Below are 23,666 nucleotides of genomic sequence, written 5' to 3' on the forward strand. Positions count from 1 at the left end.
TAAATAGATAGTGAAGTGCACAGGAACTAAAATTCTGTGATTCTGAAGTGTAGATTTCATGTGCCTTTTGCATTATTAATTTAAAGACTGTAAGACCCACCAAAAATGGCTATAGAATTGGGGATCACAAGATACTATTGACAAGGCAGAGTCCAGAATGTCTTTTAGCAGGCTTTTGACTTGTTTAAACGCTCTCTTTGCAGCCTTGACCTCAAATCTGTCCCTCTTTTCTCATGTTTTCTTCCACCCATGAAGGAGACATAAACTAGGTTTCCCAGGGTGCTTATTTTTTTTTAAAAGATGGAGCAAGGTTGTGCTAGGTAGCAACAGGAATTTACCACCAGTAATTAAAAGATGAGTATTCTCTTCATTTTTGGCAGGTTAATAATAGTAGCAGACATGAATCGAACCAAGACTTCAAAACTCAGCCATCTGAAACAAGAAAGCTCAGGAGAAATGTGCCAGGTAGCTGACATGATAGGACACCTGATTGGGTGCCTGGCTATAAATATTGCTTGTAATGTGGTTTGCACAAGCTTCATTTTTAGTATCCCTTTACCATGGACACAGTGTTCCTTTCAAGCAGCCACCAGGCAAAGGGAGTTGAGGTCAGCAGAGCAGATGGGTGCTCTGCCCTCAGGCACTGCTGCCAGTTCTGCTGTTTGGCAAAGGGGTGGAGGGAGGAACGGGCACACTTCACCCTTGTCATGTGTTCTAAGATCAAAATATTCCCAAATTCAGGTTTGGCAGAAGCTGAGCAGATTTGATAGGGATATCACTTACTTTTCAGATTTCAAGGTCTAGTGCTATTGTTTGGGTAGTGACAGAGATCAGAGCAAATCCTAATGCCAGAATTACCTAGTCTGGGTAGGTAGTATCCTATACCCAGTTTGGATGTGTTCTTAGAAGGATGGTTGTAGTTCAGGCTCATCTGCTTTCTGTGAAGAGTGGTGTACAGCTCAGTTCTGGGAATAATCTCAGCAGAGGAGAGGCCTGTTTTGACACATACATGTTGAAGAAGCAGGGAGTATGAACAGGAAAATGCTTTGTTTTGGGGGTGGGTCAACACAGGCTCATAAAAAACTAAAAGCCAAACTTTTCCAAGCAAGACTAGATATGCCAGAATATCACAGGAGGAGCTGCTGGTGGAATAGTTCCAGCCCAGCTGGAAATATTGGAGATCACAGTAGAAAATTAAGAATGATTCCAAAAACTGTCTTCCTGATCTTACTCCCAGTGGAGCTGATTTCATGATTTACAAAGGCAGAGGAGATAGACAGACTGAACAGTCATGACTGAGTATTCAGTGTTGCTACTCAGTATCTGGAACATATCTAGATGTTGTAACTATGGGTTAGACCTCCTTTGTGGTACATGCTGAGAACCACAGAACCCAGGAGTGGTGGTCCTTGGCCCAGAATTTTTAAACAGGAATCAAATACAGACCCATCCAGATATCTTTGACTAGGAATCATACAGAATGACACTGAACACATACAGCTGATGGACTTGAAAAATCCGTAATTTCAGTTAAAAATCTGTTTGTTTTATGTCATTGTTGGGAGGATTACATTACATTCATGAGTCTGCTTTCCTTCAGGGTAGATTCCCACTCACCACTTGTGGCTGAGAAAGCTCTTGAAGTAGGAACCATCCACTTCTCTATACAACACTGAGCTCAACAGGTCCCAGCCCTGTGTTTAGGACTTCTGGTTGCTGCAGTCTCAGTTAATAAGGAATTGTGCTCATATACTATTATGAAGTAAAGGGTTAAAACTGAATTTGAAAATAAAAGACTGTGGGGTAGAGTAAAATAATCTATTTTTTTTGTCATTGTAACAGAAAAGGGTTTTTTTTCCATTTAAAGTACCAGAGAAATACAATTCAGCCTGTGTGAGTCCTACAACAAAGTTTTTCTTCCAAGCTTGCTGTGATTGTTACAGGAGAGGATTCCATACCAAACTATTAAATGCTGGCTATTGTTTCTGGAGATTGCTGTGTTCTTGTTTTGGCTTTCACCTTCTCCTTTCCCTGCTTTCTTATGTGTCCCTTTGCTGATCACAGGAGCTGGTGCTGACTTTGTCATGATTGGAGGAATGTTTGCAGGCCATGACCAGAGTGCTGGAGACATTATAGAAAGGAATGGCAAGAAGGTGAAACTATTCTATGGAATGAGCTCTGATACAGCCATGAAGAAGCATGCAGGAGGGGTTGCTGAATACAGGTATGAATTCCACACAGGAGCAATTGCAGTGAGCCATCCATCCAGGAATGTTTGGAGCAGAATTGTGCAGAAGGAAACAGGCCTATGCTGCTGCTCCCATTGAAGAAGCTGTTGCCTACACTTACAACAGCAGATCAGAGAGAGGGATGACATTCAGAGGGAGACAGGGAGAAAGAGCTGGGGTTGGCTAGCTGAGAGCAGTGATGTTCAGTCACTTGCAGCTGGTGTGGTGTGCTGTTAGTGCAGCACCAGCAGTGTGGTCTGGAAGGTCATTAGGCATTCTTCTGACTTACTCCTCCTTCAGGATGTGTATAAACTAATGCTGAAGTATGACATACGAGGCTGCAATTTCTGTCCCTCTGCCTTGTCCACATTGGGTGTCTTGTTGGTGTAGAGATTCCCAGATAACCCATATGCTCCCTTCTGCTTGCAGAAGGTGGGTGCTGGTGAACTGGTGAAGCTCAGCTGGGGTTTCCCCAGTACAAAGCACTCAGTCACCAGCAGCAGCTCTGGGACTCCCTTCTGCATTTGTTGGGCAGTCTTCTTAGACAACAGAAACCTGCTGTACAGTTTTCCTACCTGTCTTTTGGTAACAAAGCACCAGAGTAGCTTCAAATGATGCAGAATGCAAAAGCTTAATTTTTGAGCTAAATCCTCAGGGGAGAGGAAAGGAAGACAGATTTTGCAAAGGAATCTGTTGTCCATGCTATTTTACTCTGGAAAACGCTGAGAATTTTGACTTTTTGGAAAAGCAGATGACATCAGAAAACCTCTGTGTCTTCTCTTATGAGTGGCAGTCTTTGTCACCTTGGACCACATGGTTCTTACATACTTTATTAGAGAATGACTCCTGTCTTACAGTAAACACCAGACAAAATGACCTTACCTGCAGTTCCAGCCAGACACTTGGGATCAATGGGTTTTGTTGGCCTCATCTGCTACAACCACTCCAGCATACAGGTTTTTCCCAGAGTGTCCAGCTGGTACCATGGGTAAGAGTTGCAGCTCTGTGAAGGTGACAGGACAAAATGTAAACCAGAATGGGATCCACAAAACAAAATGGAATTCATGCTTTGACACAGAGACAAGCTGATAGATGAGCAAATAAATAGACAAGCAATCCCGAATGTCCTGCTAGATAGAAGGATCTTCAATCCCACCTCCTGTTCTCCACCCCAGTATTGACTCCTGTGGTGGATTTTGTCTGCACCATAAAATTGTGCACTTGTTCAGATAGCACTTGGGCTACAAAGTGGTTAAACTTAGCCTCCTTCAGAGCATTTACAACCATCTCTTTTGGCCTAAATTGTGGCATCACAGAATCACTTGGGTTGGAAGGGACCTTTAAGGTACATTAGTCCTACCTCCCTATAATGAGTAGGGGCATCTTGAACTATATCAGGTTGCTCAGAGCCCTGTCCAGCTTGGCCTTGAGTGTTTCCAGGCATGGGGCATCCATCAGGTCTCTGGGCAACCTGTTCAGTGTTTTTGCTTTCAGAGACAACTGCTTATTTGCAGAAGAAGGAGCCGCACAGGATGCCACCTGCATCTGAGACGAGCTGAAATCATGCACCAGAAAGATATTCTTGCATATCTCTGAGCTTTGATTAACTTTGGGTTCATATGCCACTTCCCATAAATAGTGTACAGTTTGGGGGCTCTTTTTTTTTTTTTTTTGTCCCCCAGGAAGTCTGCTTGTCATCAAAGCCTCTGAACAAATGGTCTGAGTGGAAAGCACTAATGAGTGTCTCATAATGTCTTGTAATGTAAAAGTGGCAGCTGCCAATTGCACAGTGCTGCTTTTACCTGAATGATCATTTCCTGTCCTGTGCTACCCTGTGCTTGAGTCAGCTGGAGTGTGGGAAAGGTCTGATGATGCTCATGCATGTAGTTAATGGCAGCTCCCTGAAAGATTACAGAGCAGCCCAAGCATGCATGGATCTCAGTGCACCACAGTCATTAGGGCCTGGCCTCCAGAGAGCTGGTGAAAGTTGCAGGAAGAGTTTGAGAAAGGTGACTGTACCATAGGGAGAAAGGACTAAGGCAGCTCTTAAATTCTATTCAATCTAGTTAGGTGTGTATGATCTGGCAACAACATCTCCAGCAGGAGAACTAATTGACACTGGTCCCTCTTAAAATGAGATAAAGTGCAAGTATCTCATCTTGTAGGAACAAAGGATGTACAGAAAGGTGCTGTATTTGGCTTAGTCTAGACAGACCTGTTGAAGTCATTATGAGCAATGCTATACAAATTTGGCTTGATCCATAGCTGTATTTTGATTTGCATCCTCGATTTGAGAAATCCCTGCAGACCAGGTTCTGACACTTTCTCAGCAGGAAGGGAGCCGGAGCGCAATCTGAAATTTTTAGTCCCTTTTGAGATACTACATTTCTGAGCCACTAATAGGTGGCACAGAAGGAGTCTCCCAGTCTACTGCTAGATACAACAGCTCCAAACACTAAATCTGTGAGCCCTGACTCTTAAATAGAAAAGTGCTGATAACCATCTTCACCCTACAGCCATGACACAGAGCTGGCTACCTGTACCAGCCTTGGGCTTGGTCTTCCTTGGCCTGTCCCAGCACAAGTGTCACTGTAGTTTAAAAATAGCAGCTGCTACATCCAGTATTGTCAATGTGCTGGGCATTGAAAGGGGGATTTGAAATAGCACAAGGTTTTCTTTGAATTGCTCTTAAAGTAAAAGTTACAGGAAGTTTAATCACTTCCTAGTTTAGCTGATGACAAGCTTGAAGCAAAAAGGTTCTTAGTCAGCATTTTAAATGCTGGATACCCTAGACTTGACCCAAACAGGTCAAGTCAGTGGGGCTACTTTATATGCATTTAAAAAGCCCAGCTGTAAGTCTGTATTGGTGACCCAAATAAGCTGTTTTGTCTTTTAAAGAGCCTGAATACTCATAATGTGTTATTCGAGCAGTGGGGAGCTCTGTGTGCTCAGTCCCCTGCAAGTTATACTGCTTGTCACTTAACTTCATCTTCTCAAAATTATACATGTTGGCCAGAGAACCTGAGCCTGCAGCAGTTACATTAAAACTGACAGATAAGGTGAGATGGCTGTAGTAGGGAATAAAGTCATGAGAGTAATTGTTTTTGTAATGAATATGTCAAGCTTGATCCTATTTAGTTTGTGTACTCACTTTCATTAATCTTATGTCATTTATATATTGGCTTATTTTCACATTTTCACCTCCTTTCAATGAGGAATATGGATCAGAGCTGGGGATTTCTGAAAGGCAATTTTTATGTTTCTTTTGTGGGAGAAGAGAAATAAGGCAAGCAGGGACTGAGGCTGCATGCAGTATTGTTCGGTTGGAGCCAATTTGTTTTTGTTAACCCTTTTAAAATTTCACACATTTTGTGTGAACACTGCAGTTCTATTGTGGCCACTCAGCAATTCACAGCTGCTACTAGGCTGGGTTTGGGCACTTCATATTAACTTCAGGGTGAAATTTTGGCCACAGAGGCAGAATAGCACCAACTGCTGGCTGCTGCTTACCACCTTGTGTAAATCAAATGATAGCCTGGAAGGCCTGCCCCCAGTTCCTCCATTTCTTAAATGTCCCACTTAAAAGATTGCTTCATGCCAGGGCAGCCGCCCTTTATTTGACCCACATTTTGCTGGGCTGGCAAAGCACCACATGTGCTTCATCTCATCCAGCCTGCCAGGATTCCCACCAGACACATCTCTCCATGCAGCAGCCTTCAGCTGGCCAGGAGGGGCACCGCAGACCAGGCCCTGTGCAAAGAGTCTGAAGCAAATCATTCTCCCTTTCTATTCAGTGGCTGGCAAGAGTCAGAGTTACTGCTGAGAGCATCTGAGCACACCTTTCCCAGCTGCTGGGAGCCTCAATTGCTCTGTCATCACCTTTTCTTTCTGAGAAGGGGTTACTTTTGGGTCATAACTCCAGGAGAGATGTCAGAGCTGCAAAACCCTCAGCAGTTCCTGCTGACTTGCTTATGCAGCTCTCTGCCAAGTGTGCCAGCTTTTGTGACAGCCCGTGTAATCCATTGTCATGGTTTATCCCAGCAGGCAGCTAAACACCACACAGGCACTCACTCACTCCACCCCCCACTGGGATGGGAGAGAGAACTGGGAAAAAAACAGCAAAATCCATGGGTTGAGGTAAAGACCATTTGGTAGGATAGAAAGGGAAGGGATAATAATAACAACAGCAATAATAATACACAAAAGTTATACACAGTTTTTCACCACTCCCCATCTAATGCCCAGCCAGTTCTTGAGCAGTGGCCCCAGTCAACTTTACCCCATTGTTTATATATTGAGCATGTTGCCAAATGGTATGGAGTGTTGCTTTAGCCAGTTAGGATCAGCTGTCCTGGCTGTGTCCCATCCCCATGTCTTGTGCCCCCCAGCCTACTTGCTGGTGGGGTGGTGTGAGGAAAAGGAAAGTCCTTCACTCAGAGTAAGCACAGCTTGGCAATAACTAAAACGCTAGTGTGTTGTCAACACTGAGGGCTGTCCACAGGACACAGTCGCTTTACAGATGTCCCTGTTCTGGCATGAGTCACACAGGGACTACAGTCCCTTTGGGAGTGCACACCTTTGGCATGGACCACCTCCTTTCAAGGGTGTCTCTAGCTGCACGTCTCCTCAGGTGTCCAGGTGTGTCTCCTCTCCCAGTGGCCACTGCTGTTTCATAAATACACTGGAGCAGAGGTGTCATGTGCTCCTGTGACTTGCTTAAAGTTTGGTAGTTCACACCTTTTTTGGAGCCAGGTGGAACCATCTTTGGCATGATGCAGGTCCTGGCCTTCTCCCACACAGGTCACACAGGACCCCCGTATCACCTGAACCCTACCATGTTTGCCCAGCACAGCACCCGTGTGGGTGCTGGTGAAGTCAGCTGGGTGCCCATCACATTGGGCACTCATTAATATACTAACAGGGTGTTTGGACATAAATAATTTGGGCATACATGCATGAAGTGATTGGATGCTTATGCAAAAATGATTGGCCATTCATGCATTAATTAATTGGGCACTCATGCATTGATTTATTCAGTGTTCTTGCATGAACTAATTTGGCACTCACACAAGAACACAGCAAGCCCAGCAATTTATGGCCTGTACGTCACTCCTCGGCAAGGCACGTATTGGGAAACTCTCAGAACGTTAATCCAGTATGAATTCTTTGGACACCATTGCAGTCTTAATGTACAGAAGTTAAAAACACAATTTTTCCTCCCTTTGGACCAGCCACTGGGGATTAATACTGTAGCAGTACACTTACTAAATGTCTCCTCTCCATCCTAGGCAGTGTTAAAGGGGTTAACGTTTGATTATATACCAATATGGATACAGGTCCCACGCCTGGACCAGACGAAAGCAGTTAATAGTGCACCAGTGTGTGCATACATGTAGTAAAATTCCACCCACACTTCCCTGGGAACCAGATGACTCCTCAGCTCAGTCTGAGCAACATGTTATCTCTTCAAAATCCTTTCCTCTGGGGACAAGATTGTTTGGGTTAATGTTAGCACAGCTTGAGTATGTATTCATCAGAAACTTCATCCCCTTATCCCTGTGGACAAGGCTGTGGAACTAATCTCACAACTGTCTTCTACTGTCCTTTCCCCAGTACAGGATCTGCAGGTTATTCCTTGATCAACAGGACATCCCTCCAGCTCATCAGCTGACACTCTGAGGAGCAGTAGCAAGTGTTCAGCTGTCAGAGCTCTGGGGCTGTGTCATTAGGTGTTCACCACTTTTGTAGATCTTTGTCTCCAAAGCCTAAAGCGGCAACCCACAAGCTTCAGCTTCCTAACACCACTGCAGCCACTGCAAGGACATGTCCCAGGGGCAGTGGCTGTAACTGTCACCCATTTCTGTAATTTTTCACTGAAAAAAGGACCACCAAGTGTTCATGCTTGTAGGAGCAATGTTCAGCTTGTGACCCACAAGGATGCTCAAGCACGAATTAACAGGTATTTTGCATTTGAACTGATGGTGCTTTCATGCATCATTTGTGCTTAATTGACCTCTCATGCATGAACTGAATGGGTTGTCGTGCACAAATGCAGTAGATCCTGCACTTCTTGCTCCATGCCCAGAACAGCATGCAGAGCTCTTCAGGTGGCAGAATGTGGTAGAATTTACACTGGTTTCCACAACTCCCAGACATGCACTGTCTCTCACAATCTCACAGGAAAGCTCCCTGGAGCCTGAGCTCAACCGCTCAACTTTCACTGGAAGAAATGGGCATGGCCAAAAGCCAGGAGCAGTGGCATGAGTGTCATTTCATGGGTCCAGCCTTTTCCTGCTGGCACTGAAGCCAAAAATAAAAGCCTGGGAATTCCCAGTATCACAGGCCACACAACAGACCCCTGAGCCCTCTGTGATCTGTGAGATGCCACTGGCACATCCATCTTCGACTGGCCACTCACTGCAGTGTTTAAGAGTTTCAAGAAAGAGTCAATTACTCATCAGATGTAGGGAGAGATTAATCGTGATTCCTTACTCACATGGCATATCAACACTTCACCTTTATTGTCTCCCTCGGGCTGTGACCTCTCATTTAAACTAACAGGATGAAATATAGCCAGGCTCACACTGAAGTACCTCCACATGGCAGCTGTTGCTGTTGTTAATAATTCACAAATGTAGCCCACAAGTAGGCATGCTCTTTCTCGTACTATCCCCTGGAAACTTTTTTAAGGAAGAATCAAATAAAGCGACATTTAGAACAATGACAGACCACTGCCATGATTTCTGTCTCCATTTTGTTAGGCAGAAAGAAAGCAAGGCTTGCCTTTCCAGAGGAGCCAGTGTGCCAGGCAGAACAAGCTTACTCTAAAGTGTAGTGAGATCAGCTGCTGATTAAGGGTGTCTGCTACAGGAGGGATTGCTGAACATGGGGCTGGAGAAAGCTGGAGGAGGAGTAAGTTATTTGCTTGGATTCTTCCATCGTGTAACTCTTCAGATGTGCTTTTTGGGAACAGTGCAGTCTGTGCTGGCATGCACCACCACTTAACAGTATTCACAGCTCTGGTATTTTTCTGGCCTTTGCCTGGCACTGAATTTTGCTAGATCACCTTTTAGCTTCAAGGGACAGCTGTGCAGCAGGTTTCTGTAACAGGTTTCCCACTCTCTCTCTGTGAGCTCTGGAGAATCGCACTGGTAGGAGACAGCCAGAGCACTTCCATATGTGTCTGATTGGTGACGTGGCCAGAGCCCAGGGGCTGTGAAGCCTCTGTAGAGCTGTGCTGGATGGTGCCTGCTGAGAACCAGCTCCAATATTTCTCTGTTTGAGTCTGGCCGTTCCTTACACTTCAAAGCTTTCAGCTCTCACAGTCAAATTCACCTTTCAATAAAGCTGGAAGTCCCACTTGTTTGTAGGCAGATGGTAGAGGGGACAAAAGGGCAGATCTGTAAATAAACTCATGGGAGCGTCTACAAGATCTGTCTGCTTCTACTTCTCATTGTTGGTGGTGAGTGGAGCTAAGGCATTTCAGTGCTTGAGAGCACCAAGCAGCAAGCAGTAAAGCTGGGGGCACATTTGTAAACTGCAGCCTGCAGAGTTAAGCTCCACATTGCTCCATTAAACACACTCATGTTTTGCATCCAGACGTGAATGCAGTGACTGATCTCTTCTCCAGGGCTTCAGAGGGCAAGACTGTGGAGGTACCATACAAAGGGGATGTGGAACACACCATCCTGGACATCCTCGGGGGGCTGCGCTCCACCTGCACCTACGTGGGAGCTGCCAAACTCAAGGAACTGAGCAAGAGAACAACGTTCATCCGGGTCACCCAGCAGTACAACGAGGTCTTCTCCTAGCCTAGGCCTGGGGGGCTGGAGAGAGGGGCAGGGGAGAAGAGCAGGAAGGACTGCTCTTTTCCTTTGCTTTCTCCTCCGTGTTGTGTTAGTGGCAGACTTCCCTCTCAGAATGGCAGTGTCACAGCCATTGACTATGGCTGGGATTTGGAAGGGGAAGGTCATGCTATTAACACAGTGCCGTTAATTCAAAATGCAATAGCCTCATCTTTATTGTTGTGCCTATTTTATTTTTTAACCAACGTTTCTTCACCTGTTTTTTTCCCCGTCTGATAAATAGCTGCTGAAACCTCAGTTAACAAGGAATTGGCTTGTACAGACATGGCTGTTAATGCCTGCACACATTCACACATTCCCTTTTTTAAGACTGACCTGTCAGCTACCTCCACTTTCTGGCAGTGCACCTTTCAGAAATTGCAGGCTGGGAGAGAAAAAGGTGCAAGGAATTTCATGGTGAAATCAAATTCTCTTAATCTTTTTTCTGGCCAAAGAATAGACATTATGGAACAGCTGCCAGCCTGCAAAATGTCAGAGGTGGATGGTAGATGAGGCCTGGCTGCTGGTGACATGCTAAAAATGCCAGATCTCTGTCACTTTCAGTTCACAGGGCTGATGTTGCTGTTGTTACTTAAACCTTCCTATTCAATGGACTTGCCCCTTCAGAGAAGCTGGCACTGAATGTAACAAAACCGTGCTGGCCCCCCTACCCCCATCTGAGGAGATCATTCAGGTGAACACTTTTCAGAGCTTGCCTGCTTTATCATGAGTGCAGTTATTGAATTATATGGATTCCTGCTTTTACTTGCTCTCTGGGAGCAGGTTCTTAAGACATTGAAACTCAGCAACTGTTACCCTGACAAGGGGGGACGATTCTTGCAGTCCTCCCTGTTCCCTTGCCTGCTCACAACCATTTAGCAAAGATGTAAAAATGCTGTGCAGTGCATTGTCTGTGGCCAGGTGGAGGAGGCCAGGGGGATCAAATTGCTTTCTGGTTATGTGGTACCACTCCTTTGCAGTCCTTGACATTATGTAAAGCAAGGGAGAGTTTTTGGCAGAACAGTCTGATTGACTGCAAGACACTGTCAGGCAATGGAGTTAAAGCATTTGCTCTAAAGGCAATAATGAATATTTGAGACTCTGGGTAACACTTCAGTAAAGTGTAATGGCCTTATAATTAATTGATAAATCACAATGAAAATTTGGAAATATGTGTATTTGGAAATACATGTTGCATCCACATGAATACCGCAGTAGCTTGATCCGATAAATGATGCAAAAGTGAGCACCAATGAATTAATAATGCTTGGCCACTTACTTTAAACTGCTGCTGAGATCATAATGCAGCTGATGATACTTCAGTACTTCTGAGTCTTACTTTCCCCTCCTATAGACATCTGTAAAAAGAGGCAGGCTTCCTTTGAAAAGCAAAAGAGTGATCTGTAGGAAAAGGAATAGCAAAGAGAAACTCTAGAATTAAACTCATATGCTGGACTGCTCAAAAAACCAATCACATGGACTGGTACAATTGACCATGCTGAGAAGCATGGTCACCACAAGCTGAGAAGCATGGTCACCACAAGCTGATCACTTGTGATTTGTAAGTGTGTTGTGCCCATTAGAAAAAGCACAGGATATCTTCTAAATTGCCTGGTATTTTAAATGTCTTCCATTTAACACGTAGGATGTACTTCTTAATTGTGGGATGACCCCTTCCTCTGCTTTGGAAGTGGATGAGGCCTTGATGTGAGCACAGGTTATGCTTGTGCTGGCTGCAAGGACCATTTGTCCTGCCCACATATCATAAAGGAATGTGAATGCAGAAGAGAAGCAGGCTCTGTGAATCCAGGCCCTGATCTCTGTTCCCTCCAGCCTGGAAGCATCATGTTAAGAGAATGCCAGGCTGCCTCGCCACAGAAAGGCGCCGTGGGCCACCTACTGCTCTCAGCTCACTAGGCCCAGAGCAGGGGCAACATGACCTCTCTGCACCAGTACAGCTGTGGGACAGCACTGTTCCTCTCTTTATGTGATGTAAGGGGGAAGCAAATGGACACCTCTTGTCAGGAGTGGGGTTAGACCACCACAGCCCAGGCCTGACCACAGGTGTGTCTCCACACTGGTGCCTTCACACGTGGGAAGTGCAGCACTCTGCTGGTCTCATGCCCACTCTCAATAGCGCTTTTCTACTTTGTTTTTAGCTACATTTCTAAGTGGAATTTAGGAAATACATATGCATATAAAAAGATATATATTTGTAAACTTTTTTTTTTAAAGATCATGCACACACCAAACCAAGCAACTTCATGATGGCCTCAGAACATTTTCTTTTCCGAAGGGCAGGTGCTGGGGGCAAGGGGAGGCTGCTTCTCCACAAGTGTGGCAAATAGAGCTGTTGTTACACCTGCTTTCCTTCCCCTCCTGCACATACCTCTGATCATTGACTAATAGAAGAGGACAAGCTGTTCTTAAGTTGTTCCCCAAATTCTTCAGGCTGTGAATGATGCCATGAATGGTGACTGATAAAGTTTTGATATTAGGTATATTGTTTTGATATGCAGGATGTTGTCTTTCATTTTCTGCTCTCCAAAAGTGAGCAGGAAAGACAAATGAGATGCAGAAAGGCTGAACTGGTAGCATGTCTGCATCTCACCCAGTTATATGTGAGTTTTGTTCAGGAATAACCCTCAGCTATGTCAGTGCCAACCATTGACACTGTACATATACAGCTCTGAGACAGGCTGGAAAATAAATTTTAAAAAACCCTAAAAACTTAAAAAATAAAAGGGTACTTGAGTCCCCCTTCCTGTGCTGCAGTCATTGCCCTGATCTTCACTTAGCTCCAGGTCCTGTACCCTGCTCAAGCCTGCTGCCACTCCCACAAGGAACCGAGGCAGAGGGAGCCAGGAACACACCTTGGCAGGATGGTCCAAGACCACAACCACTGACAATGCCATGTGCCATTTGTGGATCTACCTCACCTGCGCATCTAACTGGGTTCTTTGTTATTTGGTGTGCTTTTGTGGGAAATGAAATTTGTAAGTGCTTAATAATGCTTAGTGTTGAGTGATTCTGCATAACCAGGCCTTCTCTAACCCTACCCCATCCTCTGTCCAGAGGAATGCTATGAGTGTGACAGCTGAACTGGCTGCCCAGGGCCATGCCTGTTTCCCCCAGCCAGGCAATTGTTGAGCTCCCAAAAGCAGTGTTGAGGTTCCCACTGGCTCCACAGGGGTGCAGTTTAGCATACCAAAGACCTACAAGTGGGGATGCTGAAAAGGGCAACATTACATCAATAAGCAATCCCTGCTGAGAATGTCTGCCTTTGGCTTCTTGAAACATAAGGATGCCTCTAACACCCCTGCTGCTCCCAGTCCTGCTCTGGGGTTGCTGCAGCACATTGTGCAGGGTGGGCTTCTGCCCACAGAGCCTGGTTACTGGAACTCTCCTTGGAGAGGAAGGGCTCAGCACAGGAGAGGCCTTGCTTACTCCCCAGTGACTGTGGTGGCTGCGAGGAATGCACCATGCACATGGACATCTACTTGTAGGTGTAAGCTGTTGATAAAGGGGTAGGCCTTGAGCCAGCATCCTGACAGATGCAAAACAAACCATGCAGGTCTCCATTCTCTGGGAGAAACACATTCCCATCTGCTCATTGGAATAGCCAGTCCCCACTGGCACTGGGGCTTTGGCTGTGCTTTCCTCTCCCTTAGGGTATGGTGGGATTGAATGTAGAATGGGGATACCCTGTAAATATGGAGAGTTGTAAGCAGGATCAGAAGAAGCCTCTGTTTGCCTTTGGGTGAGTTTTCCCATATGAAATGTGCCTGTCTCTTCTTTCAGCTAACAGGGGTAGAAAGGATGGGAATAAGGAAGAAATGTGGCAGCTGTTGGCCAGGTCCCACGGTGTTGGGACAGGTTTTCAGTCAAGGACATGATGAGAGTTTGAAGCTTTTCCGAACCAAGCACTCCCTACTTTGTACCTGTTGAACTCCACTCTCATGCCAGATTTGTTGCTGCAGCTGCCACTGTATGTAGTGTCTATCCATCACCATCTCACGTCCTCCACCAGGGGATGGTGCTGTTTAGTTGCTGATACCAGTTTTACACCAAAAATTCTTCTTTGGAGCCAGGAGGGCTTTTGCAACCAGTGCCAGGTTTGGCGTTGTGTAGAAGAGAGGGGAGGAAGTGAGGCCCAATACCAGCAGTTTGCCCTCGCAGCAGCCAGGGCCAGCAGGTGGGAGAGGGCAAGCCCTTCCCTGCGGGCTGGGAGCTGCCAGGGGCAGCAGCATTGAAGCATGTCTTGAGTAGAGCTGGCACAGCTCTGTACTCAGGAGAGACCACCCCCTGCAGCCTTAGCTTCATTTGTGGTCACACAGATGCTTAAGCGAGCCCTCCCCAACATTTATTTGACCCAGTGTTTGCTGGCTAAAGTTTTCATATATAAATCAGCAGTTTGGAGTCCAGAACTCCCTGACATTGCCTGTGATAACTGTGAAGTGCTTCTGTGTCATTGGCCAAAAGCTGATGGGCTTTCAGTGTTTTGCTGCCCTGCTTGGCCCTGCTGAGATGGTGATGAGAGCGCTGCCCCCCTTCCCTCTGCTGTGGCCTTCCCGTGTGCGCTACCCAGTCATCCCAACTGCTCCCAAGTTTTTGTTATGCAATAAAGAGCTTCACTCTGACAGGCTGCAGAGAGTTTTATGGCCGTGGGTGGGACAGTACGGGCGCCTTTCGGAATCGTTGCTAATAAAAGCCAATGCTCTCAGATGCATTGCCAGGGTGGGGCAGGGAATTAAACTGGGTAAATTATGTCCCTAGGAAAGCCCTCTCCCCTTCAGTCATAAAAGACAAAACACGCGTTTGCAATTGGCACTGTTATTTTATTAGTACGAGTATACTGAAACAATAAACTTGTACTGGTATACAGACAATTTCTTTAAAACAATTTTGTTCAAATTTTGAATCAAACATTGTTTTATTATAATAATGAAATAATTTCTACCTAGAAAACCTGCAAGCACCATCAAAGAAAGGGACCATAAAATTCAATAAACAGACGCGAGTGTATCCTACAAATAGACACACCACCATTAGAAAATAGAATATGAATTCTTCCATTTTTTTTAATATTTGTTTTAAAAAAGCTAGTGCAAGTACAATATTTTACACTGGAATTACAGAGAGTATGCACGCATATGGAAAAAAGTTCTCCTGTCACAATAAAAGCTCTTAACTATGTCTGTATGCACTTAAAATCTTCTCCTCTTTTCAATAAGGTGCAAAACGTTATTCCCTCCCTATTTTCTCCTTTGTACTGGCCATGTCAGCTCAATTTCTCCCCAACACAAAGCTGCGATATCCCTTTTACTAGGCCTACACTAGGAACTACACTGGAAGTGTGATTTGCAACAACCCTCGTTAGTAATACCAGACAATTAAAAAAAAAAAAATTACTTTAAAAACTACTGATGTCAAATGGCTGGACCTGACCCCAGCTTGGCCAAGTGCCACTGCCAGCTGCTGCTGGGAGCGGTGACATAGCTAGTACAAAATGGATTTCAGTAGCTCACCCAAACTGAAAAAGGTTGGGAAATTCCCCCGCCCCCACTTTTGTACACTGCGAAAAGAACAGTGTTCAACAAGTTAATATATTATTAAAAAAAAAAAAAAGGAGCAAATACATACATTAGTGAGTTTCAACATTAGCTGACTGTCGTGAAGAGTTGCATCTATGCCTTACCAGATTAGTAACTTTGCGAAGCGCCTGGCCTGACGGCCCGGCTGAAGACACAGACCGAGCCACTTGCAGCCACCCCTGGCTCGTTTTTGCCCTCAGCTGCCAGATCCAAACCCGATGGACTGGAACAAGAATTCTGCAGAGCTTGTTCAACGGGAGAGTACCTGGGTCCTGGACTTTTAAAGGGTGGAATCCCCTCACCAGTGGGTGTGCAGGGGCAGGCCTGCACTGCCTGCAGAGCCAGTGGTCCCACTCTGGGTTCCAATCCGGGCCCTGAAGTTTCTGCCCATCACCCATCCTGTAGTACAGCAAGGACAGCTTGAACAAGTGTCTCCGCTCGCTGCAAACAACACTTCCAATGCACACCTACTGCGTGGTCGAGGGAAAGGGCACAGGAGCTTTAACTGCTCAAAATAGAAACTAACAAAAAAGAAACAACCTTGGATGAAGCCTCCGTAAAATCTCAGTGGAAGACTTGAGTCCTTTCAGCTAACAACAAGAAAAAAAACCTACGGAAACCTTAGAGACTGTTATTGTATAAATACTACCTGTTGGCTGAATGCACTTCACCGTAACACAACTGGGGCTGGTCTCTGAGCACCTGGGGGTCACTTGCACAGGGCGAGCATTCCCACCCCGTGTTCCTGCGGAAGTCAAAGCTTGGGTCACCTCCGGGGAGGGGGATGGGAGCACCCTTAAACTTTGCCCTCTCCACCCTGCCACCAGCTCCCAGCTGCCCAGCTCAATCTTTGGAACAGAAAAGGATCCTCTCTTCAGAAACTGCTTCAGGATCCTCTCCTTTTGGCTTCTGGAAAACATCAGTCTTGCCATCGGTCAAGACCATCACTGGAACCATGCTCTGTGTGACCAGCTGCTCCCGGCGCCCTGGCAGCAGCGGTGGGGGAGAGGGGCAGTGACAGGGGCTGGAAGGCCGGGTCGCCTCAGGTACCATGCTGCTGCTAGTACTGGGCAAGGACACCTTGTTACAAGCACTTCTAGCTCAGGGTTGTACTCTTTGGATTTCATCTGGAACAGGAAGTGCTGAAAACACATGGAACAGCATCCCCAGAGAGAAAAAAATGGGACCAAAAGGCCTCAGGCAGAAAGTACTCAGGTTGTGCTCTGCCAGCAGCAGCTCTCAACCCGAGGGCTGCCAGCACCACCAGGGTCCCCAAACTCGGGCCAGCCAGGCCATGCCTGCCCTGGACACGGCCGAGGCCTCCCTCAAAACCGGCCTTGACCTCTGGGCTGCCAGGGGCTTCCTCAGCGCAGGCGGAAGAGACTTAAAGCCAAAATACAACTGGAGAGTGAGACTCTAGTTTTGCACAGTAGCCACCCTTCGAAGTGCCCGGCAGCTGCACTCAAGAATTGCTGCTCCAAGGTGTATTTTCAGCACAGGAATAAACAGTGTGACTCCATTCCCCAGAAATGGGACCCATGTAATACAAACAGAAAATTAAGCACAGTTGTTCTTTAAGAGCCTTTTAAGTAATAATTCTTCCTGGCCAGAGCCAATACAAATCAGATCATCTAGACATGACATTTTCTATATACAAAAAACATGTAACTTTCAACCTTTCTCTGCTTTTGTATTTAAAAACTTTTTTTTTTTTTTTTACAAACAAGGTATGAAACTCACTGTTCAAACAGAGCCATCTCTTTTTCAAACACTGAATGAATCATTCCAACATTCATTTTTCTTTTGTGCAATTTTTTAAAACATTACCTGTACTCCTCAATGTGAGTGCTTCAAAAAAAGTTTCTATTTTTAATAAGCTTCTCAAATTAGGTTTACATCAAAAAATATTCCCACAAGGTATAGTGCTACAAGAAAAGATCCTATCAGTAAAGGTAACACATCTGAAGCGAGGTCGTCTATGTAAAAGAAATTGAACTCTGGAGTAGAGGTGTGCAACGCGTTTGGAATTTCCCTATGGGCACAAAGCAAGGCTGTCCTCAGGACAGGGAATCAAGTGGACATGTAGGCATACACGTAAAAAAAAATGCACACATAACTTCTTTGTGTGCAAACAGACACTTCTGCCTGGGGGTGTGTGTGCACATACGCATATCTGTATCAACAAATTCTCATTTTGCTATGTATTACAGGATTTGGGGGAGTGGGAGGGTTAGAAAAACCAGAGAAAAGGAAATGACTGCCTCCACTCAGGTGGTATGTTCATTCCCCTTGCTTTTCACATCAGCACTGGCCAGAGCCCACAGTGGACTCTGCTGCTACCTGTGATGATGGGGAGGGAAGAAATGGAAACTGTATGAGTGCATATCCCATTCTGCCATTTGTCAAGTTTCTGGGACAGCAGAAGTGTTTCAATGGGCCAAATCCCCTGCACCTGCCCAAGGCTTCTGCCCTGGTGAACCCCGACATTTTCCAGCTGCTGAATTAAGGTCAGGATCTGGCCCTGATTGAACCACGCTTCAATTTCACAAAGATTTATACATGTGCTTTACAGCAAGCCCCTGAGCAGTCTTTGCCAGCCAGCCCAGACTTCCCATGGGGACATGTATAAGTGTTTGCAGAACTGGGTCCCATGACACACAGAGCATTGCACCAAGAGCCACTCTGAAACACTATTAGTGTTTAAAAAGATTGAGAATTTGCTCTCCTTGACACAGGCTTTTTTTTTTTTTTTTTTTTTTAAGCAGTTGCAAGAATTAACAGAATTTCACCATTTCCTTTTTACTACTGGCAACACACTTTAAAGAAATATAAATCTCTGCAGAGAGTGTATTTTCATGATAACCAACAGCTACAGTTCATGCTGAGCCTGCTGCTTTTGTATTGCAATCTAAGTGAGATCTACAAAGTTTAAACCATGAGATGCAGGAAATCCAAACTTGTCTGTAACATTGTACATCCCTACTCCGGAGCAGTAAAAGTGCTGCTTCTGGTCACATCAGTGTACCACACATACGCCAGCCCCATCCCTGAGTAAAAGGTGTGAAAGGTTTCTAAATGTTCCTTGATTTAAGGGAAACAAGAGTAGTGATGTCACTTCCCCATGCTGAGAAAATGACGGGGAACGACAGGTCGAACGAAGCGACAGTGGGATGAAGGAATTAAAGGAATGAAAAAAGGAACGTTGTGTCCCTCCCCTCCTCCCGAGGTCTGCATCTTCGAGGGAAAGCAAGCCTAAGGGCAAGGTACAAAATGGTAAAATAGGTCAACAGCGACCCTGATTCGGGTCTCAATCAGAGGACTCGAGGTAAGTGACATCAAACTCAAATTCCCCACGATGTGGCCCAGACAAACTGAAACAATGCCTAAGTTAAACGCTATAAGGAACAGTCACTTTATATATATAGATATATAGATAGATGATAGATAGATAGATAGATAGATAGATAGATAGATAGATAGATAGATGATAGATAGATGATAGATAGATAGATAGATAGATAGATAGATAGATAGATAGATAGATAGACAGACAAATAGATTTTTATTTTTTTTTTAGAAATCCCTATAAAGAGGTTCTTGTTTTATTTTTCTTTGCCCTGACTAATTTCTTGGTGATTGTATGTATTTCGTTGTAAACTAAAGAGGCCTGCTACAGAAGGAAAGAAACAAACAGACAAAAAGAAAACTGCTGTTAGTTACTATTGCGAAGCGGCAGCCACGCAGAGCGGAGGCCAAGCCTCGTCCTTTGGCTTCACCTCAGCATCCCCGTGCTTGCAGTGGTATTTTGCACCTGCCCTGTGGATCGATGGCACTCCTGGGCCTGGGGCTGCACTGCAAGGGATGCTCAGTGCCAGAGGGAGAGGCAAAGCCCCGCCTTACAAAGGACTTGGCCCCGGTGGGAGCCAGCTCCTGCAGGCGTGTGTCCAGGCGGAATGTGGCACTAGGCCATATGGTTGAGTGCCACCCTCTGCCTGGATGCCATGTAGACATGAATACATCTCTTTTCTTTCTATTTTTTTTTTCTTCCTGGATCTCTTTAAACAACAAATACAAAAAGGGGTTCATGTTTCCCGGGGCAAGGGATCTTCTATCCTTAATATGGTGTGGGTTTTTTGGAGGGGGGAGGATGGGGAGGGACTTATTAATGGTGGGTGGTTGGCAGGGAGAAAGGTAGAAAGAAAGAATTCAAAAGAGACAAAACCAGGGGAAATCAGAAGTGGATATGAGATCTAGCTAACACCGCACAGGTGAGTCTAAGTTGGCACGTAAAGTATTGCACATCCTACAAAAGCTAAAGCATGGAAGGGGACAATTGTTTGGAAAGAACCAGTTATTTCAGAATTCCTCAGTCTGAAATACAAGCACAGAACTAATACATTCCTATTGCTCCAAATGTATTTTTTATTATTATTTTTTTTTATTTTTTTAGTGTTAGTTGAATAGATCCAGTCAGTTTAATAGCCCCTGCTTCCTTATTAACCACAAGTATGTATGTGTATGGTTTTACTTGAGATTTCTTTTTTTCCAAGTACACGTGAAGTACAGAAATAGTGGTACGACTGTGAACTAAAATCTGTAATTCTTTCTATTCCTTTACCATCAAAGCTTAAAAAAAAAAAAAATACAGGAAACAAAACAAAACAATAAATTGCAAGTGCCCTGAGCAGAGTATATGGAAGATTAAGCAACTTCTCTGAGCAGAAATATTAACAAATAAGCACTAACTAAGCTGTGTGATTGTGAGAAGAAACCCACTCAGCTATTTGGTAGCCCGCTGAGAGGTTAATAAAATTCAAGGAAATTAAAAAAAAAGTTTCAAGCTATTTTAAACATATTTCAACTTTTTGGTGCACCCCAGAATATGGTATAAAAACAATTAGGTCTGGTGTGAGCTAAATTTCAAGTAACAAGTAACAAGAGTCAAAGATGGGGTTTGGGGTTAACATTTCTTCTCTTAAAGAAAAGCACTGTATTTCAGGGGAGAGGGAAAACAAGACTTTAAATAAATTTGTTCACTTTAGGTTATTGTGTTTCTAATGACAGACTTTGATTTCCTGTTCTCCCTGTGAGTACAGCTTCTTCAAAACTACCTGAAGGATGTGAACTCGCCAACCAAAAACGACGACACGAACGCTTGCTCACGGAGGGCCCGAGCGTGATCCCACTGGAATCCCGCTGGGATCTTTCAAGAGGCAGCGACAGGTTTTAGCACTCAGCCCCAACATACTTCATACTCACACCTCCCCAAGGCTCGTGCAGGGGGCTGGGTGCACAGCACCGCAGAGGATCCGGCCCTACCTGGGGAAAGAAAAGACTGAACGCGTGAATCCCCCCGCTCCTACTTGGTTTGTACCAAACTCTTGAAATGTCGCCTTTCCAATGGAAAACGATGCAATTAAAATAACAAATAATAATAATAATAATAATAACAATAATAATAACAATAGGTTTGTTTTCAAAACAAACAAACACCTTGCTTACTTATAGAAATGGTTTGTTTTTTTCTGGAAAACTCTCTCAGCAAGTCTGAAGAAAAATTCTCAGAGGTGTCCCGGTAGGACCTGGTTCTGTGTGGCCGATACGGTAGAAAGACCGAAAATGAACTCTGAAAGGAACGTAACCCTATGAAATGGCCTAGAGCGTAGGCAGGTTAGTGAGTAATTGCTACATTTGTTTATGCTCTTTCAGACCCCCCCCACCCCACAACATTATTAGGTAAAAACTGCAGGAATACCACACAAATGATAAACTCAAGATGTGCAAATTGCAAGATTCTTTAAAGTCCATCTTTTTCAAAAACACTGGACAATGATTTTTTTTCCTCTTTCCTTTTTCCTTTCTCTTATTTTTTTTTTTTATTATGTCAGCTCGCATATGCCTTTAACTCTTTCTCAAGCATTAAAGTTTAAAAAGTGCCTCCTATTAAGTAGTCCTTTGTGGACAATGACTGTCACATACTAGTTCAATAATTCACATTCATCCCTTTGAAACCACATTAAAACTTTCAGCATCTTGCCTGTGAGAAAACTTTACATAGTTGCATGTAGTTACAGTGTTGAAGAGATTTGTTTGTTGTTGTTGCTTTCTGAGCAGATTAAAGTGATATACAGTACGTACTGAGTGTTAGACCAGGATGCTCAGCAATAAAGTGTGAACAGCATTTTAAGTGCTTAAAGACATTCTAGGTTCATCTTCAACAGCGGATTCCTGTGTCACACACCGCAATTTGAAAAAAGTGGCACCAGTTGTCCATAACCATGAACTAAAACCAGTACTAGAGTTAAAGACAAAGATTTGCAACCTAACTGCAAACGATGGATGCCTGTGATCTCAAAGGGGCAGTCTGCGTCTACCTTGTGGAAGCAAATGTCAATGGCGTAACCCGGTCAATTTGTCTAACACTGCACAGAAACAGGAGTGAGCCTGAGCCAGGCGCATCCACAGAGCCAGAGGCCTCCTCGCACACCCACGCACACCCACGCCACACGCACGCACCCACCCCCCCGCTGTCAAGGGAAACCCTGCAGGGCGACCGGCGCGAGAGTCCGTACAGCCTCGCCGTCGCTGACTCTGGGCAATGGAACTGCACTAGCAAGCAGAAAGGAAATGTGGTGTGGCAGTTTGCTTTAGGAATAAAAATCAGTGCAGTCAGACCCCATGGGGGAAAAATATATATATACATATACACACACACAAATATATATATATATATATATATGTATATATATATATATATATGTATAGTAGAGCCTTGAGTAAGAGTTGGCTTGTTGTTGAAAACATCAGAGACTGTCTGATCCTTTTCAGTAACACACCCAAGGGCTGTGTCCTCAGCATCCACCTGGGGTGAGGAAACCTCATCACCAACCCGCCAAAGAGCGGCTGTCCCGCCCCAGGGGCTGGCATGCACCCACCCACCCACACACACACACACACAAGCATGCACCCCATGTTTGACACACACCTCTGCTACAGTTCCCTTCTCCTCACCTCCACCCAAAAAAACTAGAACAGGAACTAAAACAACAAAAAAAACACAAAAAAAAAAAACCAACCCCCCCCAAAAAAAACAGCGACAAAAAGAAAACAAAATCACAGCTGGACCCTGTCCTACACGAGGTGTTAGAAAACAGGAGCCATGACAACACATTCATTTCCACTAAGGGTGTGTGAAGCAGATACTGCCCCTTCTGTAGCTCTTGATAAACCTAGTCACTGACAAACACTTGTGGAAAAACATATGCACCAGTCTCCTGCATAATACCAGCTGCAACTATAACAACAAGGTTATAACATAAACCTAAAATAAGATGATAACATGTAAATACTGGGTTATTTAGTCTACAGTACAGTAATCTGGATAAAAATGACAAGGGATAGCCTAATTTCCTTTCCCCAAACAACTTTTACTTTCCTACGTTGGATCGACCTTCAATGCAAATCTTAACCTCCTGAGGAATAAAAGAAGGCTTGGGAAGAGTCAAAGGTGGCTCCTCTTCTGATTTCTCTAGTTTTCGTGTTTCGGGGGCTGACCACCTCCTCTTCCTCGTTGCTGGGGGCTTGCTGGGTTCTGTTTTGGTGAGCAAAGGTGCTGCAGGCAATCCTATTTTGTCCGGAAACTTCAGTTCACCGTTTTCAGCTAACATCTGTGCGCTTCCCTGATTAATCCCATTTTCCTGCTCCGCATACCTGTGTCTACTTCCACCTAGACTGTCATTCTTTGAATGCTTCAGCAAGATACTAGCTGAGTCCATGGGCTGGCCCTTTTTAATAGAGCCATTCTTCAGGTTCTTGAGTGTGAGCGATATGCAGACGTCCCCCACTGAGAGTTTGGAGCATGGCAAATCAAAGAGCTGGCTGGTTCTTTCAGGGCAGCAGGATGACCAGCCTTGTCCAAATACAAAAAAAGGGTATTCTACCAAGACTTCCACGCTGACCTGCAGAAAGAGAGGGGACAACACAGGGAGACAGAGGGAGAG

The 23,666-nt window shown here is 44.9% G+C and overlaps 2 protein-coding genes across 37 annotated transcripts in view; one reads left to right on the plus strand and one right to left on the minus strand.

Annotated features, from left to right (window-relative positions):
• Window positions 1-15,268, plus strand: part of GMPR (guanosine monophosphate reductase) — a 42,107-nt gene extending 26,839 nt beyond the window's left edge. For all 4 annotated transcript variants that reach the window (XM_015616183.3, XM_015616160.3, XM_015616169.2 and 1 more), the window contains 2 exons: window positions 2,065-2,224; window positions 9,859-15,268. In XM_015616183.3, coding sequence (XP_015471669.1) covers window positions 2,065-2,224; window positions 9,859-10,039 — 341 coding nt within the window. In that variant the 3' untranslated portion in view covers window positions 10,040-15,268. The remainder of the gene's footprint in view (window positions 1-2,064; window positions 2,225-9,858) is intronic.
• ATXN1 (ataxin 1) overlaps window positions 3,129-23,666 on the minus strand; it is a 383,486-nt gene continuing 362,948 nt past the window's right edge. For 32 of the 33 annotated variants that reach the window (XM_033512066.1, XM_033512064.1, XM_033512063.1 and 29 more), the window contains one exon: window positions 21,533-23,624. In XM_033512066.1, the coding sequence (XP_033367957.1) occupies window positions 23,094-23,624 (531 nt within the window). In that variant the 3' untranslated portion in view covers window positions 21,533-23,093. Of the gene's footprint in view, window positions 3,232-21,532; window positions 23,625-23,666 lie in introns of those variants that run through there. The other variant, XM_033512068.1, reaches the window with a different exon arrangement.

The sequence above is a fragment of the Parus major genome, chromosome 2 (genome assembly GCF_001522545.3).
Source record: "Parus major isolate Abel chromosome 2, Parus_major1.1, whole genome shotgun sequence".
NCBI classification, from domain to species: Eukaryota; Metazoa; Chordata; class Aves; order Passeriformes; family Paridae; genus Parus; species Parus major.